The 25,456-nt window shown below is 34.4% G+C and overlaps 1 protein-coding gene across 1 annotated transcript in view; it reads left to right on the forward strand.

Annotated features, from left to right (window-relative positions):
- Positions 1-23,180, forward strand: part of eIF2A (eukaryotic translation initiation factor 2A) — a 35,732-nt gene extending 12,552 nt beyond the window's left edge. The window contains exons 6-18 of the mRNA XM_089234280.1: positions 520-602; positions 1,923-2,023; positions 3,092-3,209; positions 3,467-3,583; positions 9,243-9,311; positions 12,432-12,533; positions 12,712-12,886; positions 13,110-13,273; positions 13,456-13,551; positions 15,215-15,291; positions 19,044-19,178; positions 20,820-20,885; positions 23,028-23,180. Of these exons, the coding sequence (XP_089090406.1) occupies positions 520-602; positions 1,923-2,023; positions 3,092-3,209; positions 3,467-3,583; positions 9,243-9,311; positions 12,432-12,533; positions 12,712-12,886; positions 13,110-13,273; positions 13,456-13,551; positions 15,215-15,291; positions 19,044-19,178; positions 20,820-20,885; positions 23,028-23,087 (1,363 nt within the window). The 3' untranslated portion in view covers positions 23,088-23,180. The remainder of the gene's footprint in view (positions 1-519; positions 603-1,922; positions 2,024-3,091; positions 3,210-3,466; positions 3,584-9,242; positions 9,312-12,431; positions 12,534-12,711; positions 12,887-13,109; positions 13,274-13,455; positions 13,552-15,214; positions 15,292-19,043; positions 19,179-20,819; positions 20,886-23,027) is intronic.
- Positions 23,181-25,456: the final 2,276 nt, after the last annotated feature.

A 25,456-nucleotide genomic window follows, 5' to 3' on the forward strand; every position in this document is an offset into this window, starting at 1 on the left:
GAAGTTTGTTTCTGTGTAATGCTTGTTGTGTAACTTATGTAGTGCTGCCATCTGCCATCAATTTTTTTAGCTATGAGTGAATTGTAATGATTGGAGATTTTATTGTTGTAGGCCTGTTGCTCTCTGTGGTGAGACTTTTTAATGGAAAATGGGCTCGCATCCGCTCCTCAGGGAACCATAGAAAACCAACTTCAGCTGACCGCCACTGCGGCCACAATGAGGTTCGAACCCCTGTCCTTGCAATTCCAATCCATCACTATGACTACTCGACCACCACAGTGGCTCGATGTTTACATACTGTAGGTTTGAGTAACAAATTTGGTCCACGTAACTGAAACTAAAGAACTAGAAGCACCCAAGTTCCCATCACTTGTTTTAAAGGCCCACAATGTAAACTAGTGGTTCTTCTAATTATTTCTAAAATTTTAGTGGTCCTTGATTTCGGAAAAGTTGAGAAAAGCTGTACTAGTCCATGCATGATCCATGATAAGTATTGTTAACCATCCGTATTGTTTCTAGGTCTCCAGGATGGTCAGATGATGAGCACCTGTGTGCTAGATCGGTTAGCAATGAAGTCCATTTTTATGAAGCAGGAAATTTTGGTCAGTGCATATTTATTCAGACATTTTTATTTCAATGTTGTTTCTCTTATTGTGAAAATTTTTGTTGAAGTTAATAATTTTTTTATTATATTATTGCCCAATGAAATAGCGATTATTCAAATGGCATGCGATAGAATCTCTTCATCTTGAAGTTGATGGATGTAAAAAGCTATTTTAAAAAAATAGCTTTCAAATTAAAAAATAAATAAAAGACTGGAATAACAAATTTCAGTTTAGAGAATTGAAATACAGTTCAACCTGGCTTATAATGAAGGAAATTTTTTAAACCCATTGGACAGGGGTTCTCAAACTGAGTGCCACAGAGCGGAGTCCTTGTCAAAGATTTCTGGAAGAGACCCATTCTTAAACTGCTCTGGTAAGCTGCGAATAAGTGTTGATTATGGGAAGGAGTTTGAGAACCCCTGCCATAGGACATTCTTATATTAAAAAAATACCTTCTAGTGATGAATGTCAGAATTGATTTTCTTTGCTTTCAATTTCTTTCCTGTTTATTTATCAAAACATTCTTGCAGTTTCATGTCTTTGTGATGGATATTTAAGGATGTAGACAGCTCCAAACATGACAACTTTAATTATAGACACGCTGCACTTAATCGCTTCCAAAGCGTTCTGGCACAGAAATTTGAGCTTCATGTCTTCAAAATAGGATTCCAAAGAAGATGTTTCAAGACGAAAGAATGAAGCGACATTGATTTATTATAGCAAATGCAATTAAATTTTTCTTTTCTCCCACCGTATTTTCTTGCAGATTATATAATTAAAAAAAACAAGAATTTCTTGATGCGAATTATATACCAATGCATACTACCTGAAGTTTTTTTTTTCTTTCCAAGAGGTTGGAATATAGAAATGAATAACTTAAAAGTTTGTAAAAAATAATGTTTTAACTAACAGGGGTTTTTTTTTTTTTCAAAGTAGCTAAATCCCATTTCAAAGTAGCTGCGGATTATACATGGGGAAATTACGGTAGATATGGAAGTTTTTGGAATAGAAAGATTCTGCTGTATAATAAGAGGGGCAGTCATAAACTGGCATACATATTAATTTTCAAGGAAAAACTATTAGCATCAAATCAGATTAAGAGAGTTCAATTGTCATTTTGAATACATAACAGGACTTTTTTATGCATATTAAGGATGGCCACAGTCTAACATGCAGGAGTTCCAGATTACTTCAGGATTTGGCTAACCACTTCATAAATTGATCAGAGCTAGAAATTATAGTTTTCACAGATGTTTTTTCCCTTACTGTGACAATTATGTGTTTTATAATTCTTTTGAATGCATATTGTACTTTCAGAAAATATAGAGAAGAAGATTTACATACAGAAAGTTCTCGCATTCAGTCTTGCTCCTGGTAATCCCAGTTATCACATTGCTTGCTATGTACCTGGTGTCAAGGTATTTCGATTTTGCTTTCGCAGTTTGTTTCCAATTATGTGTGTGTGTGCACTTGCGTGCCAAGTTCTTTAAAATACCCTGCTGTGGTTGATGAACAAGTTGTTGATAAATTAGTTTAGAAACAATAAACTTAGGCCGGATTACACTATAAAAGTTTCATAAACGTTAATTTATAAAACTTGAAAAATGCAACTAATAAGGGCATTGGTTGCATTTGCTTGAATATAACAGATAACTTATTCGTTGAATTTGTCAAGTTTTATAAGTGCACTTTTATGAAATTTTCATAGTATAATCCCAGCCTTAGTTGTAAATCTGGGAAAATTTAATTTTAATGTTGTATGGAAAAATTTAGTTTTACTTTCATTTCTGAAAGAAATTCTTTCTGCACTTCATAAAGTTCATAGAAAATCCTCAGAATCCCCCTTGAATTGATGAACTTAGATGAAGAGCAAGAAGTTTTTACAGTAAATGGAAAAATATTTGCAACTTCTATTTCACGAATAGAGCAATCATATTATATCACTTTTGGCAATATATATATTTGATTTTAAGTTTTGTTCATTGAAAGTGTTAGTGATTTCTTGATAAATTTGTTGTGAGGACATGATTTGACTCATGTTTGATGGTTGAGAACGGTTTTACTGCATCCTTTCTTTTTACATCATTAGTTTTCCAAATTTTTTGTTCCATCGTTTCCCTTCAGAGATTTTTTCCCTCATCGCCCCTCAACTCAAGCGAACCCATAAGATCCTATGATATACCTGTAGCTTCCATTGCAGACCCCCCCGGGATCATTCCATCACCCACTTCGGGAAACACTATTTTACATGACCATCGTATGAGTTTTTAATGTGCTCTGAATTTAGAGAAAACTAATTTTTTTTTTCAACAAAATGATGAAACAAATAAAGACTGAATATAACTCATCAATTGATTGCTACTAAACTTTAATTAATGTAACAAATAATGACATAATATTCTCATAATCTTATGGCAGATCATATTTCAAATATCTTGTGCAGAGTATATGTAAATCACATGGCTTATTTCTATAATTTATTGCAGGGTCAACCATCATTTGTGAGATTGTTCAAGTTCCCACATTTTGAAGGTTCCAGTGCGGTCATTGCCCAGAAGAGCTTCTATAAAGCAGATCGATCAGAGTTCTTTTGGAATTCAAAAGGTTTGTATTTGGTCCTGAGTTTCTTCTTTTGAATGAATTTAGTGATTCTGGACACACAGTTTATTAATCTTGGGGCTGATCAGCATCCAATTGATGAATTATTGTAGTTTATGTTCTAATTGAAAGCTTCTAACCAATGGCAAGACTTGATGCAAAATCCACCTTTACAAGGATATAAATTTCTCTTTGTTTGTGCTGCTCAGTTTTATAATTATTCATTATTATTAATATGGGAAATTTTTTTTCTTCATATTTAGGTACAGATTTGATTGTTCAAGCCGTTGTAGATGTGGATAAATCTGGTGCATCATACTATGGGGAGCAAAACCTTTATTATTTATCTACAAAAGGGGAAACGTCAAGAGTTATTCTTGGTAAGTTTGAGAATTTCTAATGGATTGAATTTTACATGAAAATAGTCTGAACTCAAACATCTCCAGCGTGGAAAATGATTATTATATCACCCTCAATTCAGTAACAGACATAATTACAAATCTGGCATTGATGTCTTTGTCTGGTTTTTGAAAACATTCATAAGCTTCTAAGTAGCTTATAAGCACAAGTGTACCATACACGCATATTGTAGATTGACTTTTTAACAAGAAAAAATTGTAACACATTGTCAATGGGGAAACAAAAGGAAAGGGGTTTCTCATTTGCCAAACATTGATGGCAGGTGATTAGGTGAACAGTCAAAGATGAGCTTACCATAACAAATTAGTCTGTATTCAGTTGGAGCATGCAAAGGATAACCTATGCAGATAATACAGTGCTTTATGTAGAAGATACTGATGCAGCAAATTTAATTTAAAAAAGTAGAAGATGATGTAACAAAAATTAATGTCTTGTTAATTAGACATAAATTATAACTTAACACTCAAAAAGCAAAATTTATCTATATGAAGACAAGAAACATAGATTATTAATACACAAACATACATCTAAGAATACATAATCATTGTCAGTGACATTGCCAAGAAATAATTTTTTTTTTGTGAGTACAATTATTGGGGTATCATAATATAGAATGATCTTAATTAGAACTTGCTCAGTGATATTTTAATAAAAAATATTAGAAAATATTCAGTGATTATTTTCAAAGTGAAAAACTTGATCGATGAACATTTTTAAAAGGATTTATTTTAATGCATGGATATATTCAATTATTAATTATGCAATCAATGCTTGGGGAGGAGCATATTGTGAGGATATTTGAAAATTAGATAATATATATAATAGAATGAGATCTCAAATATTAATAGATAGTTCCAAAATACAATGCCATACTTTTCTTTAAGGCAAAACTTTTTGTATATAAGTTATCAAATTTTCACAATTAAATGACAAATACTTAAAAAAAATCAAAATAGAACTATAAATAGATATAATCAAGTTTATCAACTGCAAAAACCTAATAACACATTGCATATAAAAAGAGTTTTTTCTAAATTTCTCTAAGATATTAAAAAAGTTTTTCACATTGAAAATAAAGTTATAATAATAATAAAAGCTTATTTTACTTCGTTAGAAGCAGAGATTATGAAACCATTTTGATGACTGTATTTTAAGAATATGTAAAAATAATATTGTACAGAGTACAAGTAAAGAGTACAATAATAAAAAAAAGAAATGATGCATGATAATTATATTGAGCTTCACAATAAGTAACTTAATTCTGAGCTTTATTCAAGAATATGCACAAACAAAAATGTATTTGAACATACACTGAAGAGCCAAAAAAAACTGGTACACCTGCCTAATATTGTGTAGGGCCCCCCGCGAGCACTCAGAAGTGCCGCAACACAATGTGGCATGGACTCGACTAATGTCTGAAGTAGTGTTGGAGGTAATTGACACCATGAATCCCGCAGGGCTGTCCATAAATCCGTAGGAGTAAGAGGGAGTGGAGATCTCTTCTGAACAGCACGTTGCAAGGCATCCCAGATATGTTCAATAATGTTCATGTCTGAGGATTTTGGTGGCCAGCGGAAGTGTCTAAAGTCAGAAAAGTGTTCCTGGAGCCACTTTGTAGCAATTCTGGACCTGCGGGGTGTTGCATTGTCCTGCTGAAATTGTCCAAGTCCGTCGGAATGCACAATGGACTTGAATGGGTGCAGGTGATCAGACAGGATGCTTACGTACCTGTCACCTCTCAGAGTCGTATCTAGACGTATCAGGGGTTCCACATCACGCCAACTGCACACGCCCCACACCATCATAGAGCCTCCACCAGCTTGAACAGTCCCCTGTTGACATGTAGGGTCCATGGATTCATGAGGTTGTCTCCATACCCGTACACCTCGAAGCAATTGGAACCGAGACTCGTCAGACCAGGCAACGTGTTTCCGGTCCTCAACAATCCAATGTCGATGTTGTTGGGCCCAGGCGAGGCGTAAAGCTTTGTGTCGTGCAGTCATCAAGGGTACACGAGTGGGCCTTCGGCTCTGAAAGCCCATATCGATGATGTTTTGTTGAATGGTTCGCATGCTAACACTTGTTGATGGCCCAGCATTGAAATCTGCAGCAATTTGCAGAAGAGTTGCACGTCTGTCACGTTTAATGATTCTCGTCAGTTGTCGTTGGTCCAGTTCTTGCATGATCTTTTTCCGTCCGCAGTGATGTCGTAGATTTAATTTTTTACCGGATTCCCGATATTCACGGTACACTCGTGAAATGGTCGTACATGAAAATCCAAATTTCATCGCTACCTTGGAGATGCTATGTCCCATCTCTCATTCGCCAACTATAACACCACGTTCAAACTCACTTAAATCTCGATAAACTGCCATTGTAGCAGCAGTAACCAATCTAACAACTATGCCAGACACTTGTTGTGTTATATAGGTGTTGTCGACCGCAGCGCCGTACTCTGATTGGTTCCATATCTCTTTATTTGCATACGCATGCCTGTACCAGTTTTTTTTGGTTCTTCAGTTTATATCAACTAAATATAATAATGCTGTTGCTAAAAAAAATATTCACTAACTAATTCCTTTAGGCCTGCTGGAAGGACTTTTAGTTCTTTTTAAAACTTTTCAGTCCCTTGAGGCTACAAAGTGTTTGTATTATGTGTATTGCATATTGGTATTTGTGTCTTATATGCTTACATTTGAGAATTATATGTTTGTATTTGTGTAAAATATGTTTCAATTTGTGTATTACGTATTTGTATTTGTGAAGGAAAAAAGTCACACACATCCATTTTTGTGTTTAAAAGTTGATTCACATGGACTTGTGCATGAGTGATTTGCTAAGCTCTTAGTTTAATATGGATTAAATATTAAATTATAAAACAAGCAATGAGGGTGTCACTAATGAGGATCTGCTGTTGGTGGTACATCTAAATATCAAATTCAGACAAAATTTCATACCTCCACTGCTTGTGAAGAAGGAAAAATGCAGTGCATATTTAGTGAGAACCACAGGGTTCCCACTCATCCTACTTTTCGGTAAAATGTCCTACTTTCTCGGTTTTGTCTTACTTTTCCTACTTTTTTACCAAATCCTATGGACAGAATTTGTGTAATTGATTTTAATTGAGCAGGAAACTATTTATATATTGCCAAATATTACAAATGTTGGAGAATGCAATTAATGATTCTGCCAAAGCAGAAATTGTATCATTTTTAAGGTAATTTGGAGGAGGGGGGGGAGTGTATGTGGACCATTTGATTGATTAATTTTTCATTTGCTTAGTTTGAGGGTTCAACAAGTATAGTAGTCATTAAAAGTTCTGTCTGGATGGAAAAATGATTTTGTATTTATTACTTCATGGTCTTGGACAGTAACTTTCATCATTCAAAATTATGGTGCAAATAGGTGAAACAACAGTTTGCATTTCAAAGCAGTTGGATACATAGGCGTATTCTAGGTTTGGTGATTCTGATGCTACCCAATAGCATTCAGTTGTCTTCTGTATTTTTAAGGCATGAAGAGGCATAAACAATATTTACAATGCTCAGCAAAGAGGTAGAAATGGAAATGCTTCATTTGTCAAAAATGATTACACTGGCATTGAATAGTAAAATGTGAATAAAACAGTAAAATTTAAAAATGATGAACAACGCAGTAAAACTATCTGGTTCACCTTGCCTTATTTACATTGGATCTTGTAATTTACACATTTTGCATTGTGCTTTCGAAAGTGGTCTCGAAGGTGCCTCATTCTTAAAAAACTTACATCTTCGAAATTTGCTGTGCCTTGTCGAAGAGAGTTGGCAAGCTCTTCACTTTGGAAGACTCCAAAAAAGAATGTAATATATATGAGGAGAGACAGCAAAAAATTATCTGTGGTTGCTAGTGCACTGTTTTGGCCAAAAGTTGGTTTTGTAACCAAGTCATTTGTCATTTTGTTTTGGCTTGACTGAAATAGTGCTAGGGGAAAAAAAAGTTAATTCAAAATTAAATTTTTTTAAGGAATTTTTTTCTATTATGCTATGATTATTTTGTCTAAGGGGGTTACCCTCCCCCATCCTACTTTTTAGTCCTGCGTTTTCCTACTTTTTCTGATTTTTTGAGTGGGAGCCCTGGAACCAACTTAAATTTGTTAATCTACAGATCAACTGTAGACTTCTCATTTAGAGGGTCTGGGTATATTTAAAGGGTTTTGTGAGAGACAGAGAAGAAACTGAAAGTTCTCTTTCAGGGGGGGGGGGGGAATGGTTATCAGGGGTTTGTGCAGTTGAAATTGAGGTCCATTTTCCAGACCTCTCACAAAATTCCAAATCTGAAAAAGGGACCCATCACAAAATACAAACTTATGAAACCTTAGATTTTAAATTTCATCTCTTTTGTACTACTGTTTCAAGTTGCTTATCACCTTAATGTGGATCCACTGTATTTAAAAATTTTGTTATTTTCATGTACGATTAACTCTTACCGTGGCAATACTGAGATATTTCAGGGTTCTTAAAACCCTAACATATTGGCAATCCCGATCTCGAAAATACATCTCGATCTTCAAATAGATTAAATAATATGTATTCACTTCCGCTGCCTCATAAAACACTGTTGAAGAAACATTTTACTTACCTTATCCCAAAATTCTACAATACATTACCACCAGAAATCACTCACAATACTAATTTATCATCCTTTAAAAAGTGTGTCAAGCAATACATATTCTCACTAGATAGTATAGAAAATTTTTTTTAATGTTTTTTTTCACTTGTTCATATAATCCTTAAATAACGTAACAGTTTAATTTAACTACATGCTGCATCTAGTCGTTTTTGCTTTCATTCCAACATCTAAAAAAATTATATTTTTAGTTGCAGTATGTAGAACTGTTTCTAAATTGCACCACTCTGTTGCCATTAATTTTTATTTTAATTTGAATAATTTTGATTTTTTTTTAGTTGACTATTCTGTTTTCCATACTAATCTTTACTAGCATTTACCAGAATGGGTCATTTTTTGATTGACTCCTTGGTAAATTTTTTCTTTTTGTACTGTTATATGATAACAATAAATTTGATTTATATATAATAAAAAAAATATATATATATATATTTTCCATTAAATCCCGAAATATCTTGGGTTCTTAAAACTCTCTCAAAAATGGCAACCCTGAAATATCTTGGGTTCTTAAAACTCTCTCAAAAATGGCAACCCTGAAATATCTTGGGTTCTTAAAACTCTCAAAACGGCAACCCTGAAATATCTTGGGTTCTTAAAACTCTCAAAACGGCAACCCTGAAATATCTTGGGTTCTTAAAACTCTAAAAACGGCAACCCTGAGCCTGTATATCATTGTAAGTTTTCTTCTCCTGATAACATGCCCCCTCCCCCGTCCTGTCAATCAACTGCAAGAACTTGAACAGCAACTGCTGTTCAAAGTCTGATTACAGAAGGGGTTAAGAAAAAAGGTCCTTTTGCTACTGCGTGCATAAGTAATACAAAAATAAAGTTTTTATTAGTTATTACTTTTATCTCTAATGACGTGCACCTTGTCTGCATCAAATTTTTTGGATGTTTTGCTAATCAAACTTTTATGCTGTGTATAAATAACTTTTAATAATTTTTCAATTTCAGGCAAAGATGGGCCTGTTTATGCTATACAGTGGGATCCAAGTGGTAGCAAATTCTGTGTTGTATATGGCTGTATCCTTTTATTGTTAATATGAGTGTCTCATATGGTTGAACTTGAGCATCACAAGCAGTGAACACAAAAAATGTGTGTGTTTGTAAATAAAGGGTTTATAGAATCTTAATTTTTTTTTTTTTACTTAAAAGTTTAGATCACATTGTTGAAATTACATACATGGAGACTATGGGCCAATTTCATGAAGTTTATGAGGGTGCTGTAGCCCAGGTTGATAATTTAACTTGCCCACTGTACCAAAGGCTGTTCAGATATGTGAGTTTGATGTCTGATTATTTATTTTCAGAATCTCTGCTGTCATGAACATACAGTAGAAATGGCAGCAACAAGATCTTTGAACTCACCAGTACCTACATTAAGAGAATTTAAATGCTCCTTGAGGGGTTAGCACACAAACCTCTCAATGAGATTTATGAAAAAATATATAGTGTTTGATACGATCATTCAGTTGGGCAGTAAATGGTTAGTTCCAGACTAATGAGCCCTTGTGTGCAGGAAATGATCAAATTGTGATAAAAAAACAGCATATTTTTATTTGATTAAATAATTGTTCGAAGGTCTTTTCAGTAGACCTTTATACTTAACACTGGAACCGCGGACTGGGTCAAATTGACCCAAACTGTGAAAAAACGGTATTTCATAGCGAAAAAACAGGAAGTTATTTTTGGTTCCTGGGTTTTTCCTTACTCTTAGTCAATGTTGTTTAATTGCGTATTCATATTGGAAAATTATATTTGTTTATGAATATATAATGGGCTTCAAAATTAGCTAAAAAATGATGTAATTCAGTAAAAATAAGATTTAATATACATTATTGACTATATTCAATCCAAAACATTTATCAGTAATCTTATAATATGACAAAGATGTAAAATAAGCGTGTCAAATTGCATATGAGAAAGTCTATAATATGATTCTGTCAAATAAGTATTGATTTCTTACTGATAAGTGGAATTTATGATGAACAGTTGAGCAACTTTTTGTTATTATTATTCTTGCACATGCATCGCATGTTGAAGTTGCACAACCCATGCAAAAATTAACAGTTTTGTTTCCACATTTTTATGTTACCTGACACATCAGATCGTTTATTTTTATTTATTACTATTATTATTTTGATCACTCACGAACAGTTACATGATCAAGAGCACACGAACGTTTCCTTTTGCGCAAGGGCAACACGTATGATGAACGCAGTTCTTCAATAAGATTTTAGAGGAATTGCTTTCCAAAAACTAATTCTGGCCTTCTGTACTGCTCAATACAAAATAAAGGAATATTTTTATATTGGGATCGAGTATGTTGTAGAAAACGTCTCTGATACCACCTTGACCGAATATTTTCTGGGCATTTGATCGCTACAACTACGATCGTTACACTTTGCTGAATTGTAGTGTGAAATAGTTTCTGTGTGTGTGGAAACTTTTTGGGGCTACTACTGCCAATATCAACTGCCAGATGAAGCGTGCTGAGTAATGAAAAACTTATATCATTCTTTCCTTGATAAATTGTAATTGTGGCATCATAGTTCTATATAACTGCATTTACTATATTTATTGCATCAGATAATATTGCTCTTCGATTTCGTCTCAGTCTCTACTAAGCTCGCATTTTTTTGCTTTTAGCATTTGAGCCAGCTTCAATGTAGTGAAAAAAAGAGTCGGTTGAGGAATTTCTGCCCTTGTTCTCAAATGACTTGATCAGTTGCATTACTACGTGCTCTGAAAGAGAGAGATTCGTTGGACGCTGATACTTCCCAAGATTTGGAAATCCATTCAAAACCTACTTGGTGCAGGCCAGAATTTTATTCTTTTAATGTGACATCGTTTGCCTACACAAATTTCAACTACACGTTTTTTCTAGAGTTAAACTTTTACTCCCCCAAAATCTTTACTGAGTCCCGTCATAATTCCAGGTATTCAAGTTTACAAAGGAAAAAAAATATTTAGCTCCACTTGCCATTCCTCCATTGAAAAAAGGTAATCTGCTCTGACAATGGATTGGCTTTGACCTTGAAAGACCTTTATCTTTCACTATCTTCATTTACAAATAATTTTTAGAAAGGGTAATCACTTCCAAGAAAATTCTACACCCCTTTTTTCCTATAGAATAGTACGTTGGGTCAAAATGACCCAAACCGCGGTTCTAGGTATAAGTGCTTTTAGCTCTGAAACACGAAATGGGAAGATAATAAAATTTTCATGAATTAATATTCATATGATATCATGAAAAGTCAAGAAATTTGTTTAACATCTGCCTGTAAGTTTTCGAGATAAATGAAAACGAAGTTTGATTAGGGTCAAATTGACCCACTCCACTTCTAGTGTTAATTTAATCAGGCTCACTTTCACAATTATACTTTATAATTCATAACATATAGAAAAATCAAAATCATTTGCCTTATACTAACAACACAATAAAAAACCTATAATAAAGGGAAAAATCATAGAAATTCCTTTATCTTTGGTTCTTCTCTGTTGTATTAGTTCATCATGGACCGGATCTGCCAAGTCCTCATGAACCACATATTACCTGAATTCAAGATATATATTTTTTAGACTTTAGTGTATCACATGTAAACTATAAAATTTGAAGATACACTTCTCTAAGCTGTTCTGAAATTTATTTGCATTATACAGTAAATCCTGCTTATAGAGATACAGAGAAATATACACCCAGATACAGAGAAAAAAATTATTATTATTAAAACAACCTTAGCAATACTTAAAACATTAAGTATTGCTTTGAAGGGGTAGATATAGATTTTAAAAATATAGATTTTAAAATCTATGGTCTTTTATCTGTCATGAAAAAAACCGTCATGAAAAATGTAAGCAAGAAAACGTTTTAAATGGGAAATCTCTTTGAGTATTGCTAAGGTTGTGGGAACTATGAAAATAAGTCGTATTAAGCTGTAAAATGTTCTAAGAGAGAATGTTACAAGTGATATCCACTGTAAATAATAATCATAAAAGATTTTCTTTTCTTTCACAGTATTACACAGTAATCACATATTACACACTCATGAATACTTGGCAAAGCATGTTTTCTATAATTATGTAGTACAATCATTTGTTATGTGTCATTATAATTTTTTCCCCTTAACCCAAGAAATGTAGTTATGCCTGCTAAAGCCACTATATACAATTTAAAATGTGAGTCAACATTTGATTTTGGCACTGGACCTCGTAATGAAGTGCATTACACACAGACTGGAGACCGTATCCTTCATTTTTTTTATGATAGTGTGAAGTTTTAATAAAATTGTATAATCCTTCAATTTTTTTTATTTGCCCAAAATAACGAATTGCATGGCAGACTGCTTGGTGTCAGTGGATCTTCCAGCTGATACACACATATCATTCAAGTTATAATGTTTTATCCTTGATGTATGTTAAGGAATGATTCTTTGTGGTTTTGGAAATTTACGAGGACATATTGAAGTTTGGGATATGAAGGATTTGAAGAAAATTAGTAATTTCATTGCACAAGATTCTACTTGCCTCCAGTGGAGTCCTGACGGTGAATATATTTTGACTGCCACCACTTCACCACGTATAAGAATAGGAAATGGGTAACTATATTTTTATAAAGTGCTACTGGTTCCCCTCCCCAACAATTATAATTTGCCAAAGCTGTGAATAATAATTGAAAATTTCATAGAATATGAAAATTCTCATGGGAGGGGCTTGGCATTAAAAACTATTGCAAGCAACTGGAATGTATTATGAAAAGATACAGAGAAAAAAATTATTCCTTTATTGATTTATATAAAATCTTCTCTCTTTTTTTTTTAGGTATAGACTTTGGCATTACACTGGCAGTCTATTAAGAGAAGTATTTGCACATAAGGATGAAGAAATATTTGATATAAGATGGTTACCGATACCAAAAGAAAAGTTTAAAATCAAGCCGACTATATTCAACCCTGTTCCGGGGATACAGTCAGCTGTAGCAGAAGGTAATGATGTAAAAATGTTTTTGTTTTACTTCAATGAATTAACCAAATTTGGAACCAACTATGAGATACCAGATACCATTCTTCAATGATTTGACTTGCAGCGCACAATTTACTGTATTTTTACTGTTCATAATTAAAATAGGCATATATATTTTTGTGAAGTATCAATTTTTTTGTTTTAGCTTCCAAACAAGTTTATCGTCCACCAAGTGCCAAGGGGCAACCTTCCAAGTTCAAATTACATGACCATGAACCACCACAAAATGCTGTTAAAAAAGGTATCACAGTTTTCCTGTCCATTTTTTATGTATCATATTACTAATGGTATTTTCTAGGTTTTTTATCTCTGATATTTATTAATAAGCCTATCTGTGGTTTACAAATTTAATCTCATCCTTATTTCTTTTTGGTAAGTTTCATAAAAGCTTAATGTACAGTAGAGTCTTGATAATCCAAGGTAGATGGGACTGAGGCCACCTCAGATTATTGAAAAACTATAAAAAATGCTTTAAATGTTGGTTTTACTTGGGAAAAAAAAGAAGACAAGAAAAAGCAGTACTAGCATATTTACTTTATTTTTAATTCTTGAATAAGATATTGGTGCCCTACAATGTTTAAAAATATGATGAATGTGAAAAGGACCGAAGATGAAAGAGTGATTGAGAAGAGTTGGGGATGGGATTGATAGTGAACGATGCTGAGGCACTCGTAGCTTTCAACTGCCTTTCCAATGATTTTACATATGCAATTAGAGGACAGTGCCATTGCCCACCATTATGAAGAAAATGGCCAAACTTGCTCCTTTTTCTCAGCAATCCCCTCCAAAAAAAATTTAAACGAGCAACTTTCGTTCAAGGAAGTCAAAAATTTTATCACGCCAGTTATCCATTATAGGGCTTGGGCCTTTCTAGTCCCTTTCAAACTGAAATTTACTCTACAATATGTATGTGCTATGTATTATTCTGGAAAGAATAAAGAAGCTGAGTTCTTGGAAGGACAAAATAGAGAAAAATAGTGTCTCAAGAAGGAAATTCAAAGGTTCTCAGTGCCTCAGATTATACGGAAACCTCATTTTCTGGACTTGGATTTGCGAGACTCTACTGTATATATCTTGCACATGATTGGGTGGCATAATGTGTTGGCGCAATTGCTGAGAATATCTCATTCAGCTTTTTTTTCCACACATCATGTTTTTACTGAAGTTTTCAGAGCACAAGTAAACCACAAAATGTAGTAGTTATTGGCATAACATACCTGAACAAGATTTTGCCTGAATCCAGCATGTGACTGAGCACAACATTTTAAAGCCTCCCAAAGCATGATTGTTAAAGCTCTAAGATATCTTGTGTAATCTCATGATATTATCTTTATGTGAATTATCCCATCAAACGTTTCCTTTCAGCAGTTTCTCTTATCAGTGTTTATCAACTTTCTCTTATTATCAACTTTCAAGGATTTCTTCTGTTACCTGCTGAAAACTTTTATTTTTGCGTTGGTTTATTTTATGTAATAACGTAAAACTTAAACTGCTCCCATCCTACATAGGTGATGAGTTTTTTTTTTATGATTTATATAAATCACTTTTTGAGTGGTTCGCAATAGTAAGAGAAAGGGGGAATTTTTTTCCTTGCACTTATGGAAAGATATATTTCTTCAGCCAAAGAGGATTGCACTTATTTCAATTATCAGTGTGGTTCACATTGAAATTTAATATATTTGTCACACATCTGAATCCCAAAGGGAAAAAAAGATGGGAAATTTTCCCCTCCAGAAACGACACAATATCATATGCAAATGTCTTACGAATGAAACACATGTGTGTGCTAAACCACACAGTATGTTTGCTCTAGCTTTAAATAAATATTTTATTCATATTTTATTCATATTTTTGTAAATGTATATCATTCATTGTATTCATCCTTCATTTCAACAATTTTTCAGATGCTGCAGCACAACCCATGTCAAGGAACCAGAAGAGGAATCTAGCTAGAAAAATGAAAAAAGAACAAGAGAAAAATGTATTGAATTTTCTATTACTCGCCTCTTTCTTTGCAATGTTTGTACAAATGAAACAAATGATAGGTACATTTGGTGCTGAAAAATTATACATAAAAAGAAGCATATGTTTTTTGTAATTTTGATCAGTAATAGAACAGCTGCTGCCATATGCAAGGTGTGATTAGAAATACAGATGGTGAAGTTCAATAGGGCTTCTGTATTTGTGTATAATTGGTACCAGTATATTTATGGAATTGTAAAGAACACCTTTGTGTCTTTTGTCTGAATTGATTTCATATGAGGTGTTTCACAAGGAATAAAATTGCTTCTTGAAACAAAAAAGGCTTTCGTGGCCATCGTGTAAATTAGAATTAAATTAAAAATTTTTTGGGTTTTTGGTCGACGTGAAGTAGTTTCTGTCTTTTGACGTTTTGTTCGCATGAGTGGCGAACATTTTCAAGAATTACGTAACGGTAGGTAAAAGGCTACTTCTCACACCTTCTCCCTGCTTGAGTCGCACTGTCTCGCAAAATTGCTTCTGTCTATTTTAATGATAAAATATTAAAAATTGTGGATGACTCCTTTCTCATTGATGATATGGTGACAACTGCTTCCCCAACCTCCCATAGAACAGTGGTGCTCAAATTGTTGTTTCATATGACTCCCTTGCTCAGCGATATGGCAGCAGCCCCCCCCCATAAAAATGTGGCGCTAAAAATTTTGTCACTAATGACTCCCATGATGATATGCGGCAGCTTCCCCCCCCCCCCCCCATAGAACAGTGGTACTCAAATTTTTGTCACCCATGACTTCCTTGCTCACTGATGATATGCCAGAAGCTTCCTGAAGAAAATGAAAATTTTATGAAATGGGTGGAATTTGGCTCCTTCTAATAACTGAGTAAGCCCACATTAATGTTCTTGTCTCTGCACAACACCCTTGACAATGTTCGGTGATACCCCTGGGAGCTGTGTCATAGGCTTTTAGAACTAACTTGATGAACCTAAATGATGATTTTCAACATTGTACTTAACTACATATTTTCACTGGTAGATGGCAGTAAATATTAAGAAATCTGTGCCTCCCCCCCCCCAGAATATCTGACCATGAGCCGCCACTGGTGTGTATGTACAATACGTGTAGTGAACCTAACCTGAAGCTTGTTTCTGTGTAATGATTGTTATGTGTAGTGCTGCCATCAATTTTTCTAACTAAGTGCAATGATTGAATAATTGTACTGTTGTAGGTCTGTGGCAAGACGTTTTAATGGGAAGATTGGCTCACATTTTTACCTCAAAGTTGGGAACCACAGAAAACCAACGTCAGCCAGCCACCACTAATGGGCTCGAACCTGGGTCCTCGTAATTCGAGTCCGTCACTATGACCACTCAACCATTATACTGTAGAATTTTTTCTTTTGACTTCCGAAAAGTTGAGCTCTGACCTAAAGGATTGTGAAAGTTTTTAGTTAGAAATATGACAAATATGAACTTTGTGAGAGGGCGGGCTTACATCAGAGGAAAGCACTTAAAGATGAACTTCAGGAGAAAGTGCCTCCGGGAAAAGCGGGATTTATTACATAAAGTTTAGCAATAAAATTCTAGCAAAAATTGTATATACGCTGCATCATCTTTTAGCTGAAAAAATTTAAACCAAGTGAATTATATTCGCAAAAAAAGAAATTTGACAAAAATAAAAATTTGCCTATGTGAAGAATGAAATTTGCCTATTTTTTGAAGATCCAAAGTGCAAAAACATCTTGAAAATTCCAAAAAATGACTGATCGGGTCTGAAATTGTTATATATACTTCATATTCATATATGTTTCTTTGCATTTCAAAAACAAATATTTATTAAAAATACTTTCTAAATAACTTGATTAATTATAAATAGTTTTAATACAATTCTAGGATGGGCATTCCAAAAGTGAGTTTTGTCATTGTTTTTCAAAGATAAGTTTTATCACAAACAGAGAAATGCAAGGCCAAAACATAATGCATTTGTCATATTGTCTGATCAACTTGTTCGTTACTTACCTCTCTTTGCTAACACTCAGTGCCTGTGACCCCTTCACCTCTATCCTCGATCACCTCTCTTGCTTCCCAGAGGGTTTCAAAATGTATATATACCCTTTGTTTTTGGCCCATTATGGTCATTCTATTTTTCAGGTATCTCTGTGTGAAACTTACTTTTGAAATGTCCCTCGTAAAAACTGTTCTTTCTTGAAGCAATTAGATAATGTTTATTATAAATTTTCTTAGCTTTTAAATTGTGTGTGTGTTTTTTAATGCCTAATGAAAGTGTTGTATGAATGAATTATCTGATGCAAGCCCTGAAATTGTGTTTTCAAGAATATAATGCGAAAGTAATAATGAGATATACTAATATGGTGCATTTACCCTTATCTGGTATTGTGAAAATTCTGTGCATAACTGGCGTCGTGGTGCTATTTTGACCAAAACCTGAATTAATGTATTTAAAATATCAACAAAAATAGTTTTCATAAAAGCAATGGATTTTTACACGACTTCATTCATCTATCAATCAAGTCACTCGCCACATTGGTGGTCAGCTGAAATTGGTTTTCTGTGTTCCAGACTCTGCCACGAAGCTGGGCTGGAAGAGATCTCGGCAACGGGATAAGTCCAGTGGCAAAGTTCTGACATTCATTCATTCATTGTGGTTCCCAACTTCAAGGCACGAATGTGAGCCTATGTCTCCCCGTTAAAATGTCTCGCCACAGAGAGCAAAAGCCCCACAATGCTACAGATGTTCAATCATTACACTTCACTCACAATTTGCAATATAGATGGTGGCATTAATTCACGCACAACACCATATACACACTCAGACTGTTAGGTACACACAACTGTTAGGTATACTGAATGATTTTTCAAATTTCTTTATTTTCTTGAAATGGTCCCTTACTAAGACACACATTCAAAAGAAATGGAGGGATACATGAATTTTTTGTAACCATTTTGAAATTACATATTACATTTTCGATCACAATTTTCATGATTGAAAAATGAACAGATATGTTTAAAATATACTCAGAAAATGAACTTTACAAAAACATGTTGAGCACACATATCTTGCGTATGATTCACTATCCTCATTCTCAGCCAGATATCCAATATTGAACAATTAATTTGAAATCGTTATCGAGAAAAATGATGCTCTTTGGAGATGTTATTCCAATCTGAACACTCCGGCCGTCAGACAAAAGAATGCCTTATGCAAGTGGTGTGATGGAGTCATTTCGAAACTTCGTTCAATGATATAAAGGGAGGGAAAAGTAGAACAACATTATAAATTTGTAAATATGTGTAAACAACCGTTTTGAAAGGTACTGTAAACAAGATGGTCCAGATAGTCCAAGGGGTGACAAAATAAGTAGTGTGTGAGGTAGAAATGCCCCCCCCCCCCACCATGCTAGTTAAAGAGTTAAGGAAAGTGTTTTTTTCTTCTGGATGTATATTAATCCTGAAATGAACTCAGAAAGAAAAGTCTCCTAGTCTCTGCCACAAACCACACCCTTGTCTTCTTGCCCTTAACTTCAGTGAATGGCCCCCAGGTGGCAACAGTAAAGAGTACTTCCTTGGCGCAATATATTACTTTTTATGGATAATATCCAGAAAAAGTCTAGTTTATGGATATATTGGGTTAGAAGAACCTATCTCTCTCAGTGTTACATTATAACAGGTATTCACAAGTTATAAGCTTATTTCATCTCTTTCAATTGCATTTTATATCATTAATCTTACTTCAGGGTGAGCCAAATTCAGATGTTCAGAAGCCAGAAGTTATTCATGAAAAGGAGATGTCAGGTGATGACAAATCTTATGTGATATCTGAATTGACTGGAGACCCGGAGAAAGACAGGAGGATAAGAAATCTTTTAAAGGTTGGTATTTTGCTACTTATTAACAAATAGGATGGGTATAACTTGCATTCACAGTTTGGAAAAGAGTGTTATATGCAGCTCAATATAAATTTTATTTTGATCTCCAGAAAAGTAGAATTTATAAGACTTTATTGACACTTAACTCCTCAGCAGCGTTGTACATATCCAGAATGATTAAATCACTGTATGCCACTGTCATATGTGCTCAGTACATTGCAGCAACCAACTGCATATCTTAATTTTTTAATCCATTATATTATTTCCTGATCTACGCATGTTTGGCATCATTCAAGAGAGGAATGATGGGGCTTTGTATAATCTCTCTCTCAATGACTATTATATTATTTTCATTTATCATATTTTATTGTGAGTGATAAATGTTTACTGCTTAACACATGGGGCGATCCAAAATGTTATTACAAAGAGCATGTTATAGTCCATTGAACTAAAACGCCCTATATAATTACTGTTGTAAAGAGCATGTTTTAGTCCCATTTGAGCTAGAATGCCCTGTATAATTAAGTTAGTAGTTATTTGTTACAGCCCTCAAGACTGAGTTATGAATCCGATTTTTGGCAGCAGTAGAAGGGAAGAAAATAATTTTACTACAAAGAATATCTCTTATTAATTTTTTAGTAATAAAAGGGATACTATATAATAATAATATAATAATTTTATAAATATTTCATAAACATAAAATATTTCAAATTAATTAAATGATTATTTTAAAAGTTTTAATTTTTTTACTAAACATCTACAAAAACTGGCGATTTCGTTTAAATCTCCTCTGGGTTTGAGGGGTTAATAGCTGATATTTTTCAATACCTTTGAGTATAACTTGATTTTGTAATTTTTGTTGCACTAGTCATTTTTTTATGCTCAAAGAAAAATCAGACTGATATAAGCTGTTTAGAGCTAAATGGCAAAATCTTCCATGTCACTTACAAAGATTCAAACCTGAGGATGGGAAGGGGGGGGGGGGTTAATTGTTCATCTGCCTTTTAGGTAGCTGGATCATTGGAAAACCTCTATCACCCAAGCAGTGAACTGATGTTAATGTAATGGCCTCTGATTATGCGAGTCTGGTTTAAAATTCTGTCTCAGGTATACCTTGGCCAGTTATCATGATCATGATTTGTCTCAATGGGAGCAATGTCTAGAGTGCAGCACAAAAGCTTAGCTATACAATAAATTCTTTAATAGAATTAAAAGTAGCTGATAAATCACACACAACACTACATGTGAACTCAGACTGTTAGGTACACACACAGTTACACCTCAGACAAACCGGACACGACCCAAGCTCTGTCTCTTCCGGGATATAAGCCTTTTACCCGTGTGGGTTGAAAATATACAGTTACACCTCTGGCACAACTCACTAGGTAGTAAATAGCCCATAAATGGTGATAGACCTGAGTTGTGCTCCGTTTAAAAAAAAAGTAGCAGATAGATTTTTAATAATAATGTTATTCAAGATGACAAAATGTTTTTTTCACAATACAAGTAACTTTCATTAACAAGGAAAATGTTATCTTGTAGGTTATAGTACCATTCATTTTAATTTATTTTTTTACATATGCGTCAAAATATTATTTCGACATTACCTTCTTTTAATAAATTTCTTTTTTTACTTGACATTAGAAAGTTGAACAGATTGAAAAGCTGAAGAAAGACAAGGAATCTGGAAAAAAAATGGAGAAAAATCAGGTAAAGTTATGAGAGTAATGCTTGTGATTATTATTGATTTTGTTTACATGTAAATTTTAAGTACATACTTATGAGCTGGCTATCTTGAATCTAGCCGGGAAGGAATAATAAAGAATTTGAGATGGAGATGTTTGCAGGTACAGTTAAAAAAAAATTTAATGAGCTAGAATTGGAGTTCAGCCCTTTGCTTGAGGGACAATACTTCTCAAATTCTCAAAAAATGCCATAAGATGTGACAGAGCATTGAAGGATGTAGCCAGAAAAAAAGTTTGTGACCTGCATTATATCTACAGTGAAACCTGTCTAAGATGGACACTGTATGAGACAGAAACCTGTTTTAAACTTAACAAATATAGTCTTGTGAATAATTAATGCTTTTCAGTCATAGGAAACCTCTTTAAGATGGAAACTATCTTATCTAATGCAGAAACGGAAGGCATATTCAGTCTTATTTGTAGATACAAATAAAACTTGCTAAAATGGAAAGAATTTTCGGCCAAGTACAAATTTTGTCGTTTGGATGGGAAGAAAGTTAAATGTAAGTAAAGTTATGGGAGTCGTTCTGATTTCTCCTTTTGTTAGGCAAACTCTTTCACTTCTTGGAAAAATGATGAATGCTTATTATCTATCTGAACTGATTCTGGGTGTGGCTTGAGAGGAAGCGGATTTACTATTCAAGATTTAGTAAAAGCTTGTTTAGCATTTCATTTATGATGGAAATGGTGACTTTTTTTATTAGAAAACACTCCTATTTCTTGGGAAAAGTTTGATAATTTCAGCAGAGTAATACACGGGGGCAGTGCCCTCTTAACGCATGGGCCCACCCGGGCACCTCAAGACAAGAGGGGCCTCACAAAAATGAGATCCGGTTGAAATTTTCCAGGATTTACCAGGTAGGGCCTCCGATAAACCACTTGGCCCGGGGACCCATGATACTCTTAAGACGGCTCTGCACGGGGAAGACTGTGTTTGGCTATTGTAGAGATTTTCATTCAGTGTAGAGATGGCCACCAGCAACAAGCAACACATATTAAATTTGAACACAAAAATGGAATTCATAGAGGCGTAAAAAAAAGCAAAATTTTTATATATATGAGATACAGATATGTGTTTTTTTAAAAAAAGATATGAAATTTTTATTTTAAATGCAGTGAAACCTGGCTACAATGATGCTCGTTATAACAATATTTTTAGATTTCTGAAACCACCTGCCACTATGGTGGTCGAGTGGTCATAGTGACAGACTCGCATCTTGAGAACCCAGGTTCAAACCCCACTGTCTCCATAGTGGTGGTTGACTGAAGTTGGTTTTCTATGGTTCCCAACTTCAAGGTGCGAATGTGAGCTGATCTCCCCATTTGCCACAGAGAGCAACAGGCCTACAACAATACAATTATTCAATCATTACACTTCACTCAGTTAGAAAAATAGATGACAAATGGAAGCACTACATGCAACAAGCATTACCCAGAAAAAAACTTCACGTCAGGTTCACTACACATACACACACACATTCCAACATGAACCAATTCATTGGAAGTTCCGGCGAGGAATATGGATGAGGGGCATGTCTGGTTCAGTAGTAGTGGTCATACATTCCTATGGGATTCTGTTTCATTTTTGTGTTTTTCTACCTCCCCTAAAAGTTAGTACGTTGAGTTTTGAATTACCCTGTATAAGGCATCCTGAGTGGGTGGTGGTAGGATGCTTGTCTACCATCATGAATATTTCCGTCAGGTCCCAGGTTTGAAGTGGGGAAAGAATTATAGATATTTTCCCTAATGAGCTTGAGGCAACCATCGAGAGATAGTGCCTTCATAGATAAATGAACTATATAAGTAATAGTAAGATATCACTATCAAGATAAATGAAACAACAACCCAACGCGTTAATGGCAGTAATTTGCAGTATAGTGATACGACTGGAGTTTGCATGTGGTGAAGTAGTAGTTAGTTATATGTATAACGTTTTCCTGCAATTCAACGATTTTACATTGGTTCAGCGATGGATTATTTTACATTAGTTCAGCGATGGATTAGTGTTGAAATTGCAAAGCACCTCTGCATTTTCAATTGAAAAAAAAAAACTATTTTGTGTTTTAAAAATGCTGTTCTGATGTAGGTGGTAATTGTTTTTTTGCAGCTTGACAAAATTGATAAAGAACCAGAAATACTGGAAGAGTTGCGGCGGTTGAAGCTATGACATCTGTAGTCTAGTATCTAGGACGATTGGGTTATGTATTCATGATAACAAGGCATCTGTTCACGTCATTAAATGAATGCTTTATTCTATGAATGATGGCATATTTTTCTTACATGGAAATACATTACATATTTACACAGCAGTTGAAAAAAATATAATCTACACAAAGGAATGCACTTGCTGTTCTATGTTTTTAATGTATCACAAGATTTATGGTAGTGCAAGAAAACATAAAGCTACAACTATCTGAATGTAGAGAGATGCTATTTTCTCTGTCTATAATACATTGGGAAAAATACAGGGTAGGCGAAAAGTCTGTAGAAACTTTAAAAATTCATAAAAACTGAAGAATCGAAATAAACGGTTTGCAGAGTTAGCATCGCTAGGTCAAAAAACAACCGATAAGTGGCGCTGGTAGTGATACGGTGCTGAGTGGATCAATCCGGTCTATCCAATCTGTTGGAACTGAAAGATGCAATCCGCTGAGAGGTATCATATATACATCTGGACCTGCTGCACTCTGCTGTTGCTGGATTTGTGACTCGCCTGCAGTGTGTTATCCCTGTGGTGGTGGGCATGTGGAACACATACTGCTGTAATAAATGATTTGGAGGTATTCTGTTCTACATGCGCAAATGTATCTTTCTGTGACTTGTTTACGTCAGCATCACTTGTCGGCTGTTTTTTTGCTATTTTTTCCGTCTTGAAAAAATTCCTGTGACCTATCGTTGCTAACCCTGCAAACTGTTTTTTATTTCGGTTATTTTTCTGTTTTTATGAATTTTTAAAGTTTCTACAGATTTTTTGCCCACCCTGTATTTTTCTGGTTGTTATGTCCATACAAACCTTGAGAAGAAAAGTTAGCTGTCTGCTCTGGGAATTGAGCCCTGGTCCTCTTGCATACTGGACAAGAAAAGTTAGCTATCTTCTCTGGGGAGAATCGCACCCAGTTTCTCTTGCATATCAATCAAGATTGGGAAGAAAAGTTAGCTGACTTCTCCCAAAATTAGATTCTTAGTGTATAGATACTTTAAGTTTTCTCGCACTATAATGTGTAGATATTTAAGATTTATATATAGTAGGAATCTTTCACTCAAAATTTTTCAGCATGTTGGATTTTGTGGGGAGTACAGTAAATTTCATCTCTGGGGTAACAATTAAGATCAGAATTTTATGATCCATCCCCGTATTTCCTCGCAATTTTAGCCATGCCAACATTTTTATCATAAAAATTTCCTGAATTTGATTCGAAAAACTTACATGAATATTTTTTTCCTTTCCTGAGATAAAAGAAAAAAAACTCGCTTACAGATCATTTTGCGATGATCATGACTATATATTCATCTCATATTTGTGATGCCAAGTTTTTTTTTGTTCTGTGAGATAAATGGAATAGCTTACCCCCGGGGGTAGTAAATTCTAACACAATTGGCACGTTTAAAAAGAAATACGATAAATATGTTGGGGTAAATCGAGAAGCTATCCATACTTATAGAATAAGGCAACCATAAGTATTCATTATGGGCATTGTGTATAGTATTTCATCATGTAATATACGGGGCGATTATAAAAATACTATCCCGACATATGGGCCCCTAACTATCATACCATTCACAGAAACTGAATGAAATTTTGGCATAAGGTATTTTGAGGTATGCGCTCAAGAATGATATGGAAAACAACAGTGTTACTCTAACAGTTACGGTTACAGTGAGAAAATTTCGAAAATATCAAATGGCAACACCAAGTTTTTTGTATTGGAATGCGATCTCCATACTGAAAAAAACACTAAATAGCGTTGGAATGGCACCTGTAGCATGAAAATCCCTGGAGCTAGGCAAGGAAAAAGGACTTTGCCGTGCACCAGAGCATTAATGTTGGTTTCATTCGTCACACCGTTTCTTCGATCCCACAAGGCCTGATTAGTCCTCCACAAGGTCATGTGGAAAACACAATAAAATGCTTTATTTTATGCTGCTTCTCTGTCCTTATTGGTTGTCCTCACTTTTAGCCTATCTACCGCCGGTGATTTTCATGCTACAGTTGCCGTTCGAACGCTATTTAGTGCTTTTCAGTATGGAGATCGCATTCCAATACAAAAAACTTGGTGTTGCCATTTGATATTTTCGAAATTTTCTCACTGTAACCGTAACTGTTAGAGTGACACTGTTGTTTTCCATATCATTTTTGAGCGCATACCTCAAAATACGTTATGCCAAAATTTCATTCGGTTTCTGTGAATGGTATGATAGTTAGGGACCCATATGTCGGGATAGTTTTTTTATAATCACCCTGTATATGTAACTGCATTTTTAATTGGGTTGCTGTATTTTTGAAATATAAGACATCTATATTTTTGTTATGGGCAT

Source organism: Pholcus phalangioides, unplaced genomic scaffold (assembly GCF_987345545.1).
Source record: "Pholcus phalangioides strain wild (caught in Gottingen) unplaced genomic scaffold, Ppha-v1.0 ptg000008l_1, whole genome shotgun sequence".
Lineage (NCBI taxonomy): Eukaryota > Metazoa > Arthropoda > Arachnida > Araneae > Pholcidae > Pholcus > Pholcus phalangioides.